This window comes from Astatotilapia calliptera, chromosome 15 (assembly GCF_964374335.1).
Source record: "Astatotilapia calliptera chromosome 15, fAstCal68.1, whole genome shotgun sequence".
Lineage (NCBI taxonomy): Eukaryota > Metazoa > Chordata > Actinopteri > Cichliformes > Cichlidae > Astatotilapia > Astatotilapia calliptera.
The window spans coordinates 16,053,576-16,066,955 of record NC_137436.1 but is presented as its reverse complement, the minus strand read 5'-3'; the positions used below and the strand labels follow the sequence as shown (position 1 = coordinate 16,066,955).

The 13,380-nt window shown below is 38.8% G+C and overlaps 1 protein-coding gene across 1 annotated transcript; it reads right to left on the bottom strand.

The window, feature by feature from the left end:
• Positions 1-7,011: 7,011 nt before the first annotated feature.
• On the bottom strand, positions 7,012-12,617 carry LOC113037554 (cytosolic 5'-nucleotidase 1A). The gene is made up of 6 exons (XM_080289562.1): positions 12,378-12,617; positions 12,076-12,243; positions 10,345-10,474; positions 10,100-10,222; positions 9,555-9,739; positions 7,012-8,271 (listed from the first exon to the last, which is right to left on the bottom strand). The coding sequence occupies exons 1-6, from the start codon at positions 12,489-12,491 to the stop codon at positions 7,906-7,908; spliced, it is 1,086 nt and encodes a 361-aa protein (XP_080145688.1). The 5' UTR covers positions 12,492-12,617; the 3' UTR covers positions 7,012-7,905.
• Between the last annotated feature and the right edge of the window lie 763 nt (positions 12,618-13,380).

The following is a 13,380-nucleotide window of genomic DNA, read 5'->3' as shown; positions in this document are numbered from 1 at the left end:
AAATACTAGAAGAAAAACAAATCTTTTATTTCCACTCTGCACTATTTAATGTTTTTACCCTACAAAATGATATAATGTGCCAATGAATTAATAGCTCCTGAGAAAAGGACCAGCAACATGCTATCACCAAGCTCACTCCCTCTCTTTCCCCCTTGGATTTTCAGAGCAAAAGTGATGAGTGATTGATTTCAAATCATTCAAATCATTTTCAGAGAACCGTTTAAACTCTTCCCATCATTAGATATGTGTATTAGATGCTCAGGCCTAGAGCTTCCTAACTGTGTTTTGTATCTTAGGTGAGCCTGTCGATAATATCTAACAAGTGCACTCATGAAAGGCCAAAAGGAGGAAACAGTGTGCCGATGTGGCTTCAGGTATCCATCTCATGCAGAGACACTTGTCAATGCCACCGGACCTGTGGGGTCGCTTTTAGAGAACCACACTGTGCAATCAAATGAGAATAGGCTAAATTGAATAAGAGCCAGCTCATTCTGGAGGTGTAGAAATAGGTTTCCTGGGATCCCTGCAGAACACACAGTTAGGTCTGCAATAACACTAGTCAGGCAGCAATTACAGAAACACATAATGCATATCACAAGGGTGATGAGCATCTGTTTCAAACAGGCAGTGTGTTAGCATAGACAACAGCAATCTTTAAAAGGTACCTACCAAAAGTTCTGCACCTGATCAAAGTTTGTTCAGCAAAGCTACATTCCTCATGTGAATACTGTAGATTAACAATAGTCCTCTTTCAACAAATAATGCCACAAAACTTAATGTGTTCCACAAACTCAGTCACACAGCAAATGGTGAGCATGGCATCGTGCAGCAGATTCACTGAGCTGTTATCGCAAGTGCTGACCATCTTCACGGGTGAACAGACGAAGAAGTGAGCGCCACCTGCAGAAATCCAAACTTCATCACCACAAACTCACACTATAATTGTATTTACAGAAAAAGTGGTGAAAGTACATTCACAGTACTCCACTTGAGTACCATTTTTAACTACTTTAGTTTCATGGCACAATACTTTTGTCTAAGTACATTTTAGCAGATAACACTATATGTTTCGGCCTGTTACAATGATATGACAGCTTTGAAAAGTAAATGAAAACAAAAAGGCTCTGCTTTGCCAGTAGTTACCTAACAATGAGCGTGAGTAAAGCCGAAAGGAGTGCGCACAATTGTTGAGTCATTTTTCATGTAAAAATGTCAAACATTCCATAATTGCATTTCTCAAATGTGAAGATAAGCTGCTTTTTCCTTTTAACAATTTTACCATTTTGCAGATTCACAGAATATTAAGGAATTACTGTGATCACATTTCTCACCGTTTTTGCAACTTTTGCTAGCCAAATGGTTGAAAGAATCACTGAAAAAAATCAGTAAAATAATATATCTGCTAATAGCTACTTTTGTTGCAGATTTCTTTTACACTTTCTGAATGCTTATATCACCGAAAAGAACCTACTTAACACCTCCTATGATGCACCTGATGTGCAAGTTTACTGACCCCCTATGTGCACCCTTTGCTCTTTAAAGGCCTCTGACATTTTTATTGATATGGTGTGGGATTTCCTGCCTTTGCCATATTTCTGGTTAGAAGAAGCTCTAAAATTATCCAAACTCTTATGTGTAGCACATCCTACGACCATATCTGCTTTTCTTTTAAATGGCTTATCTATGCATAGCATCTTTAAACACCAAGGGGATTTTTTTTTAGCTTTCTTGTAATGGCTGTTAAAAAAATTGATTCCTGCAGTTTGAAAGTGTCCTCACTCTAGTACCAAAATATACAGGATTTGTTTGGACATAATATATTTGTAGCTCATTACTGCACAAGGAAATTATATCACACAGTGTTTTACAACAAGTCACTTCAGTGCTTGCTATATAAGTCTCTCTTGTTTAGACTATTAATTTGACTTTTTTCTTCAATTAAAATAGTAGGGACAACTCACTGCTGTCATTTCTGTTTATTCATCTGCTTATTCGGTTGAAGATTGTAGAAATAAGTCACAGGAAAGACCAAAAGCCTCAAAAAACAGTAATAGGAAAGGTCAAAAAGGGAATATATAATATATGGCTAAAATCACCAGCTAAGGTTTAGCTAATAGTAAAAAAAAACAAAAAACAAAACTATTAGCTAATAGTATAAATAAACAAACGGAATTGATAACTAAACTTGATAAATCATACACTGCATACAATCATTGGGGTAAACACTTTAAGAAGCTACAGAAGCTATAAAATATGGCTAGGAGTTAAACTGCTTTCTAAAACTGCAAGATAACAGCATAGGTAAATCACTGAAATAGTTATATAATAGGGTTATATATAATTAATTATATAATTAATAAATTTGTGAAATTGTGGACTGTTGGCTAATATATTAACTACTGAAACTGCAAGAAAAAAGGGTCAAACGGTTTTACATATAAGCTAAACATAACAAATAAATTAAGTAAAGTGCTCAAAAATGGAAAATGGAAAAGTAGCTAGGATGGGTAAGCCAGTGGTTTCATGGAGACTTTTACTGAAATGCTGGAGACAACTGAAGACTTTGAAATTTCACTGAAAAATGAAAGTGTTGCATTAGCAAAACCATTGGTTGAACTTATGACAGTCAGTTAACCAAGTGATTTCTCATAGTTTTTGAACGTGCTGTGCAACCTGCACCTGTTTTATTAAAACTAAAGTATGAAATGTGTTGAATCTCAAGAAGCACTAGTCCAGTGGTATATATGATAGGGAAAATCATGGCCACTCCAAGCCGTAACTTTAGACACACTCCTGTGGTCTGTAAATCTTTTATATTAAATAAGCCTATCTAAAAAGAAAAGACATGATTAGGATATTAGGATGACTGTAGTTTCTGAAAAATGCAATTAAAAACGCTGCAGCCAACACAACAGAAAAATTACAGATTAACAAATTCTTTCTTTCTTTCTTTGCACATCCAGTATCCATTGATTCATATTGTTATAAAGCCTTTTGCCTTCATTAAGTCTGTACATTACTCCTTGTAAACATGTTCCATATTTAAGATTCTGCACAGCGACGTGAAAGCCACGGTATCATAAAAACATATCAATTATCTAATTATGTCTAATAAATGTTCCCAAGATCTCCAGGATATGCATCAATGGGCCAATCACGGTAATGCAGGTACAAATAAATTACTTTCCAAAAAACATTCTGAAACTCAAACCAAGGGAACATATTTAGAGCAAATTGCTTGTCAAGAAGATAAATGCGACAGCAGAGAATGAGGGTGCTACTGTTTTTGTTTTTTTCAAGAACTTTTGTTGCGGTGTCCACACAATTACACGGACAGACACACACACACACGGAAAGAGTGCCAATTATAGAAACTGTGTGATGAGGTTTCTCATACTGAGCCCCATGCTACCTTTGCCTCTAATCCTTTGTTATTAATTATATCTTCAACAAACCTACACAGTTCTTGTGGTGTCAGCACCAAGTATCCATGGCAACAGCCAGTTGGTCCCAGCTCTCAGGGATGCACACACTTCTTCTGCCTGACAAAACCTTGCTTCGTTGCAAAGCTACTCCCCTGACAAGATGAATAACTCAACTATATGATCAAATTAAAAAAATATCTTCTGCCGAGTGAGCATCCCCCCCCCAAAAAAACCTCACATTGGCAGCGATGCTGGCAGTAATTCAAGCTCTACAAAAACAGAAAGAGGGACACAAAAAATCTGTAAAAATCTGCTAAGTGTACTTAGTGAAATTTATTTTACTCATATAAGTCACTTTATATTTAATCTTCACTATCTTTCATAGCCACATTTTTCACTTTTCCTGTTATAGTAACTCTAAAAATCCTTTACTCCACCTTAGCCTTGGCTTAATACAACATGACATGCTACTTACATTTTGTTCCATAAATGTAAATCGTTTTCTGTTTTTCAATGTTATCTTTATTCATTTATTTTAACATCTTTACTGGTTTCAAGGTCTCAGTGAGTAAGAGTGCACAGGTGGAAAAAGCTGTGTAAAGACTCATTTGGGTGATGAAGGCCTCAAATGATGCACGAGTTGAGGTTGAAGTTTAGAGTTACAAAGAATCATGTTCAGACATCTGTAACCATTTTCTTAAATCTACTTCTGACAAACAACCTGAGATTGCATTAAGTGATATTTGCATTACGCACCATAATCTTCGAGCCACCTGTTGCCATTCTGGGTGATATAAGAACCAGGTTTTGATAAAAGCACCAAATTTTGATATAAGAACTAGGTTTTGAGAAGAAGAAAAAGAAGAAAAATCGTGTGGAATCAGCTACAACGTATATATCATATATGTTTGCATGTACCTCCAAATCTAGTTATATCAGTCCATACACGGTATAGATTAAATTTATGTCCGCTCTTCTGTCTTCATTCATCATCATCATCATCATCATCAACTCACATCATCTAGCGGACTTAAACCTTGAAAATCATCTTTCCTTTTCCGTGTCGTCATTTTTCGCTGCAACCAATTTCAGAATTAATTACACCTTCCCACCACAGACGACCTTTTTTTAATGGCCTGACTGGCTTTTCGGCAGCGAGAGGGTTCACTGTCAGTGTGTATAAAATGTGTTCTTATTTCATATACCACATATTATCTCTGCAATCTCAGTCCAAGAATGGTAAACCTCAGATATTCTAATATATCTGAAGCTGCAGGATATAGTTCATTAACTTCTAATTAGATTTAATGTTCAGTGCGAACACGGTGATTTGCATTTCGCTGTTCTTTCTGTGCTTGGCAGTGATATTTTGATACCTGGAAATGTGCTGAAAGGGAACTTGGTATTCTAAATAGAGGACTTATTGTAGGTTTGTACGGTTCAGCATTCTTATGATGGCATTGGTAGGATGATTTTAAGGCTTTTAATGGGCTTCTCTAAACTATGCGTGTGTTACTATATTTTTTCTCTATACAGCTGAGTCTATATGCAGGAAATGTAACGGCTAACCTAATCTAGTTAAGCTGGAGCGCCCCCTAGTGGTTCCCTCCGTCATGCACATCTAAGACGATTGAACATGGAAGGCAGAAATATTCTGTAGCGGCCCTTAACATATTTATTTTTGCAAGAAAGTGACTCCTTATGAAAAATTTTAAGGCTGTAAGTCAAACAGGTAACTGAAGATGTGCATTCAAGTGCTGTCGTAATAATCATGGATCAAGGATCAAGTCTGGGAAGAAAATGCCATAGCTTGCCTTAAAAATGATTTACCAAGATGGTAAAATAGAAAAATAGAAAAAAAATGGTAAAAGAATAATAGGGTTATAGTCATCAATAAGAAGTCCTTATCTAAATCAGACTGGTATGATAGCGGTGTATGTTTTGTTGTTGATCTGCTTGATAAAAACGGAAACTTGCTATCTTATGAATAATTTAATGATAAGTGTAAAATAGACGTTTCATTTAATAATTATAATAAGGTTTGTAAAGCAGTACCCACACTATTGTTAAATCTTATCGTAAATACTTTAAAGTATTTACTAATAAGAACATGCTTACTATACAAAAGCCAACAAGCTTACGCTGGTTTTACTACAATGGACCACCAAAACCCAGAGCCAAATTCTGTGGAAACACATTTCCAGCTTCCACTCAAGAGGAAGCGCGGCCTGAATTATGTTGCACAGAATTGCAGAAGTGACGACAGCTGCTCTCCACCAAGGAAAAAAGGCCAGGACAAGCACCAGTGACACAGAACATCCAAAAAAGTTCTTTGTCAAGGTCTATCCAAGACCAAGTTGAGAAAATGGATGTTACGACCTCGAGCGATACCAAAAGCTCTGAAATCACACTGAAATACAACAAGAGGCCAGGACAAGCACCAGTGACACAGAGCAGCCAAAAAAGTTGTTCGCCAAGCACTATCCGACTCCTAGTTAAGAAAATGAACAATATGACCTTGAGTGGAACCTCTGAAAACACACCAAAAGACAACAAGAGGCCAGAAACAGTAGTGACACAGGGCGTCCAAAAAAGTCCCTGAGCCAGGACTATCCAACTCCCAGGTCAGAAAACAAACGACACGGCCTTCGGCTAAGGAAAATAAAGAAAAAAAAATAAAATAAAATATAACATCTCTTACATATAGAAATCTCTCTTCTATATGATGGTTTGTGTGTGTAAACGTGTATGCGTGTCTGTGTGTCCACACACAGCAAGCATTTGTTTGGCCTGCTGATATGGCGCCTCGAGCAAAAATCCTGGCCACGCCCCATCCCTTAAGATCCCGCTCCAAAGTCCTATTAACCTACAGATTTAGAAAGAAGACGCTGCATTGTTAACTCTGAGGGAGATGGAGAATGAGCCTATTTCCAAAAAAAGTGGAGTGTGTTCCTTTAAATACTATATATTGTTAAAAACTAAAGTGCACACGCACACACACCTTTTGAAATGTTTCCTTGACTTGTTTTGTATATGAAAATTTCTTTCAATTAAACAAAAAAGAAAAAAAAAAAAGAAAGACTATCCCAGAGGCCCTGAATGTAAAGAGGAGCACTTACAGGTAAATAGCACCACCTAGCGGTGGACAAAAATACCTTTAAATGTAAAAGCTCTGCAACCAAAATCCTATTAAACTATAAATACCGAGGTATTATATACATAATGTGTCATTTTTTAAAGCAAATAACCTGTGTGCCAAAAATATGAAATATTAGTATAAACTGCAGTATTACACTAAGTGCCATTAATCTGTTTGTGTGTGAGTCAGTCAGGCCTTCTCAAAAGGCCTTGAGATAAATCAGAAGCATCCTGACATAAGGAAAGAAAAGAAAAAAGCAGCTCTGTAGCTCTTTTATAAAAAGATGTTGCTCTCACTAGGCAAACTCTGCCTAAACACAACAATCTGAGAGAATCTTTAGTATATTTTTATGTCAAATGAAGAAAAAAGCAGGATAAAGTGCCTCCAAATAATTACAGTACGTGCAGTTAGGTACTACCCAACACTGTCAAAACACAACAACTGGGGTTTCATCGCATTCCTTTATTTATCTAACTACTCGCTGGTAGAAAAGTCAAATGGTGTAGACAAGCTATCATTGTGTTACCACAATGTGAGTACAAAAATGAAAAAGATTAAATATACCAGCATATAAAAACATGCGAGTGTATCTGTGCAACTTCTTCCTGACATTTAGTTATGCAGACAATTAAGGTACATATTTATGCAATATAAATTTCATAAATATCTGCAAACATATACAAAGGCATACGTAGATGTAGTCAGTCCATCCTAGAAAGTCTGGTTACAGCTTGTTGGCTGACACACAGACTCAGCGTAAACAGCCTACAGAACAACATCAAGTTTTGTGGCACTTCAAAAATAAATGAGTACAGTAACACACAGAAACAGCATCAGCGCTCCTTGTAAGCTGAAGTTATTCTACCTCCTAAAATCCCTTTCAAAATATGAAATGGGTGAGGATTTTGCCAAACACCGAAAATAATGGAATTGGTGATCTGTACCAGTACTTTTATATGTATATATTTATATATGTATTTGCCAAAAACCTCACAGATAAAAGGGATAAACCTTTTTTATGAACATAATAAAAAAAAACAGCAGAAAACTTATTCTGCAGATCTTTCAAGTGGTAAGCACAAACGTTAAAACCAACCAAAAGGTTGCTTTTCCTCGACAGCAGTAAGTGAAAGTAAAGCACCTAGTGTAACTCTGGTGTGAAAATACATTCTCCTGTTCAGCAGTTATTCCCTCTCATGAGGAAAATGCTTATTGCCAATTCATGAGCAAAATCCTTTAAAAATTAGGATTCCTTTAATGGACATTTTTTTATGAATATAAATATTTAATCTGGAGCAAAAGTAGTGCGAGTGTAATATTATTTTTTTAACCTTTCTTAGGTTATTCCTTTTTTTTAGGCTGCTCGATGAGTTTTCCCTTGTGGTACTTTTGTCCGATTCCATAGGGGACGTGTGCGGATATGGTTCCCAGTTCCGTGGCCCCTTCAATATGGAACATCTGGTCGTCAAAGAAGATGTGCGGCCTGATCTTCTGAAGCAGGGGCCCTTTCGGAGCCCCCGCCAGGAAGAGAGCCTCGTCGATCTCCAGGCCCCAGCTGCGGAGGGTCTTCAAGACACGAGCTCCAGAGCTGGCAGCGCTGCGGGCCGTGACCAGGAAGGTTCGGATGGGGCAGTTCAAACGCTCGTTCTTGGCATAGAATTTTCTCTGGAGCTTTCCCAGGGCCTCCAGGAAACACTTTAATGGTCCCTGAAAGAGTCAAAGAATAAAAGTAAATTGAATTTAAAATGAGGACTGTGAAGATAAAAAGCTGTGTGTGATAGGTTAGATTTGAAGAAATCCACTGCAATGTGTTTGCTTTTATTTACATAGAGCCTCTCTTTTAAATCATCTTTCCATTCGATGGATGGTTGCACTGGGTGGAGAAGATCACAGTTACTGAAAAACTGCTACTACTTGTAATCTGGACGGATAATACAGATAGTATATACACAACCACAAGCACACACAAGGAAAATAAATGCTTCAGATGATGTGAAACATATTTACAAACTCACAAGGGGGTGCGTAAACCCCACAGATAATTCTCAGAGCGTAATATGCTCATATCAGCAGCTTGCACTGTAATTAATGAGGAATCTAGTGGGGTGCATTAGTATGCGGTGACAGCCAGTACTGTCTACTGATACCGAGTCAGCTTCTGAAACAACAGTTCACCATGACTGCACAGTGAAACTATCTACAAAAACAAAGAGCAAAACACTTGTTAAAAAGTGTGAATGGCTACACTTATAGTATTTGACTAGTGGCTCAGTCATGCAACAGTAAATACAGGACAACATCCTAATAACATAAGGATCATCAGCAGTTGCCCCGGTGATAGCATTGCTTTTTTGGGGGGATATGGCGTTCAATTACAAGTAGCATGGAACACTCTCAGCCTCTGGGTGACCACTTTTGATTGCAAGGTAATTGCACAGGTTGCAACCTGTCTCCAACATGTTGCAATGGATCTGAGTCAGTCTGCACAGATGGACAGAATATATATATCTGCAATAGGGGACGTAGCCATATTCCAACTTGTTGTATTTTGATTATGTTGCCACATCCTGCACCAACTAGGTCAGTATTTGTGGAGGGATTTTTGTTCTGTGAGGTTCTATCTAGACTCTAGATAGAACCTCACAGAACAAAAATCTAGAATCTAGATTCTAAATGTAAGCAGTTAATGTAAATTTCTGTGTATGTTGTTACACCACTATTGTCTTTGCAGTGGCAGTGCAAAGTCTTCAGGTGTCGCCTGGGCTGAAATGATCCCACATGGTGAGGTGTGGGTAAAGGCATGCCTGAGACAGGTTTGGAAGGGCATGGGCAAAGCCCATCTTCTATTTTATGTAAGCTATAACTATGCACTCTATGTGTGTCCTTAAACTTTTTGAAAATGCTCACTTCTTGTTTCCTGAAGAACAAAATAAAAAGGAAGAAAAAAATCATCAGCGATGTAGGAGAAGATGGAAACAACCATATGTTACCTGAGCGAGAGGTTTGTTCTCAAAATGTTTCTCGTGCTCAAAGAAAGTGTCCAGGCCATGCTGCTTCACGATGATCTCTGACTCATCGGAGAAGAGAACAGCGTCACCATCAAACGCCACTCTCAACTGAGTGTTGCTTAGCTCCTGCTCTGTGTCCGGCGTGAACATTGTGGCAGCAGCAATTCCTGATGAAAGGTAAGCGAAGCAAGGATTAAAACCTCTAAACAGTATATAGTATGTACACAATAAATTGAGCCTATCAAGAGCCCTTAATTCACCTTGTTTTAAATAAATATCATGGTTAACACACAAGCTTATTCTGTGTTCATTTGAATGGTGGGCGGGCTGTAAATCTCATGCTGCCTTCAACCAGCTATTTCTTGCAGTTTAGTATGAAGTCGAGATTTCCCTCTGAAGCGTGAATGAGTCACAAAGTCAACATTGAGGCTTGTAAATATAAGAAGTACTTAAACATCTAGAAGGTGGTGAAGGAAGTCCAAGACTCTGCAAAGTACTGATTAAAATATTAGACCAACATCACTTACCTTCATCTATGGCCTGTATGACTTTGTCTGCACTTTTGGAGAGGTAAAGATTTGTCAGGTAGGCCTTCAGGTAACCAATAGGACTCTTCCCTCCTGTCATGCAGAATCTCTCTATGGTCAAATCTGAAGCAAGGAGAAAAAACAAGTAAGATGTGCAGAAAAAGAAAGACTTCCTCATTTTAGACGCGCAATTGCTAGACTTGATCCAACATCACACTCCACGCTCAGACCTCGGCGCAGCATACCATAGTGATTAATGCTGTTAATGAGGCGCACTCCCACTTGGGCATGGTTGTTGGTCATTAAGACGATATCAAACAGCTCCTCGTTGTCTGGATAGAGCTCCCTCAGTTGAGTGTTGACGTTCATCAGCGCCTTAAGAAGGCACAAGAAAACAAACCATGTTATACACCCAAAGCAAGGATATTGCATGAGTGCTCAACAGAAGTAACCACTATTCTTTTGGTTAAATCATACTTTTAAAGCAATGCATCATCCTTCAGCTGCTCCCTTTAGGCGTTGGCACAGTGGATCATTCACCTTCGTCTCACCCTATCCCTAGCCACCTCCTCTTTCACGCCAGCTCTTTCACACTGCATCCAGGAACCTTCTCTGAGGTCCTCCTCCTACCATTTTATTAGTGCCATCATCTCCAAATCATAGCAGGTATTACTACCATCTTGTAAACCCTCCCTTTCATTCTTGCTGCGATCCTTCTGTCTCAAATCACCCCTGACACTCGTCTCCACTCACTCCACCCTGCCTGCACTCTCCTGCACCTCTCTTGTGAACTGTCTGTTGATTTGGATGGTTCAGACACATCTACCTTCACTAACTCTCCTCCTTACAGCTTCACTCTTACACTTATTCACACACAGGTATTCTGTCTTGCTTCTACATACTTTCATTCCTCTTCTCTCCAGTGCATAACTCCGCCTCTCCAGACTCTCCTTGACCTGCTCCCTACTCCCACTACATCACAATGTCTGCAAACATCATAGTCCATGGAGACTCCTGGCTGACCTCTTCTGTCAACTTATCCATCACCAGCAGATCTCTAATGTAGTCCCACCCCCACCTTGAACCCATCTGACACCTACATCTAAAATACCCTCTAGGTAGAGTAGACTTTCGGGGCTGCATGCATATGAGAAATTACTATTAAAAAAGTCACATTTATTATTCCATGCTGTGGGCACTACCAGTATATTTTCATCCATGTGTTATTATCCGACAGTCAACTGTTGGAATAGAAAGTATATATGTATTAATGATGATAGGGCCCTTTGTATATTATTGCACAAAAACACACTGTGCTGATAATTTATTATGTAAAATGACTTCAACCTAATACATTAACCTTGCATTTAGTACCAAATTCATTAATGTTGTAATGCTCTGTGTTTGGACAGTTTGGCTGTTATGAATGGCAGGAGTGGCTATGGTACCAGCTGTGCCAGCAAAGTTGAAGCACTCATTATGAACCACAGGGACAGTGACTGTCAAACGAGAAAACCAGAAGTGTTTTAAAATAACTCTCTGTGAGACAATGAACCTGATAAACATGTGCAAACATCAGCTCTCAGCACCTATCAGGCTTTACAGGAATAACTTCTCAGTCTTCTTTGTTGAAAATGATTTGATTTCCTAGCTTGTACCATGTCATTGTAACAAGTAGTAAAACCGGTTTTAAAGCAATGAAGAAGTTAAATATTAAGCAATTGGTGCGGTGTTAGGTATTTCTCTTATTTTAGCCATGTTTGCTCTAGCAGTGACAACAGCCAAACACTTGCATTTACACCACCTCCTCTTAGGTGTAGGGATAGACATGCAGCCCCTTGTTAGCTATTACTGTTTATCAATAAGTATTCCCTGGCTTTAACTATGTGATCACAGACAGTTGTAATAGTGAATGAACACTTCTGAGGGGACACGCCCTGCACAGCAGGTTTGACACTACAGGGGCCCAGGCCTACCTTGACGAAGGGAAAAGCAGGTCCTGGTTTTAGGGGCTCGTTTTCATGTTCCTGCTGGAAAGCGACATACTTCTCTAAGCCCTCTTCCTCAAAGATCTTCCTCTCGGCCTTCATGTTGAAGAGAGTGCGAGAGGAGACGGCGATGGTGACTGCATTCTTGGGTTTGGGCTGGGGGTGCATGAACAATGAGAAAAAAGAAATGCAAGACATGTTCAGGGGTTTGTTACCCAAACAACTCTTCGTGAAAGTATATAACACAGCAAACATGCTAACGAAAAGGAAAATAGCATTAAAACACTCACAGGTCTGGGTTTGTTAGATTTGAGGTTGTCGAAAGCAGCCTTAGCCGCTGCCCAGTCTTGTTCCTCGGCGCTCTCTTCACTCGACCCTTTATCATTGGGCTTAATTTCACTCATCTTTTCTTTTAGCTTATAAATGTCTATAAACAAAACTGTAATAAACCCGATTAAGGGAAGCCTGCCACAACTCCAAAACTTTGCGGAAAAGTAAAGTAAGGGGAAGTCTAATGGGCGTGACTTCCCGTAGTGACGTCAGCAGTGTGGGGTAACGCTTGATTGTTTGTTAACGACGAGGAGAAACTGATCTGGCGTTGTTTTCCTGCTATATTTTATTTTATTGAGCTCACAGGCAATATTAGATCCAGTTGCTGGACTCTTTTATTGCTTTCGTAACTGTCTTAATCATTCATGTCACAGATTCAACACAGTGCTAGAAACATTCTTCAGACATGTTCATACTGGCATGAAAGCCTTATGCGGTTGCTGCAAATTTGTCAGCTGCACATTCATGATGTGAATCTACGGGTCCAAAACACCCCGAAGGTGCACTGTTGGATTGAGATGTGGTGCGTGTGAAGGCCATTTGAGCGCAGTGAGACAGCATGCTGTCCTGCTGGAAGCAGCCATGAGAAGATGGGTACACTGTGGTCGTAAAGGGAAGGACATAGTCAGCAACAATACTTGGACAGGGTGTGGTGTATAGAGTTACATTTATCAACATGGAAAGTTTTAAGCTTAATCGTGAAGGCAGAGAAAGCCGAAGGCTCTGGCTCCCATTCCACTTTTAAATATTCTCGGAACCACTAGTAACCCAATGTTACTTAACTTCACTCTCAGACGTATCACAACAGATACTGCTAAAATGTAAAACACATGTGTGCCGGTCCATCAACACACACATCACACATTTGTTGTTTTTATTCTTAAGATGAATTTTTCTTGAATGAAGACATTGATTTGGCACAAGTAAAAATATGGTTGATTATATTTATTGTTAGTTAAGAAT

What these genes read in the sequence shown, in the direction of transcription:
- LOC113037554 (XM_080289562.1), bottom strand. Translation starts at nt 12,491, where the DNA reads ATGAGTGAAATTAAGCCCAATGATAAAGGGTCGAGTGAAGAGAGCGCC. An exon ending in TAACAGCATTAATCACTATG is followed by an intron (nt 10,223 to 10,344) that starts GTATGCTGCGCC and finishes TCCTTGCTTCAG; the next exon opens with ATTTGACCATAGAGAGATTC. An exon ending in AGAACAAACCTCTCGCTCAG is followed by an intron (nt 8,272 to 9,554) that starts GTAACATATGGT and finishes TGACTCTTTCAG; the next exon opens with GGACCATTAAAGTGTTTCCT.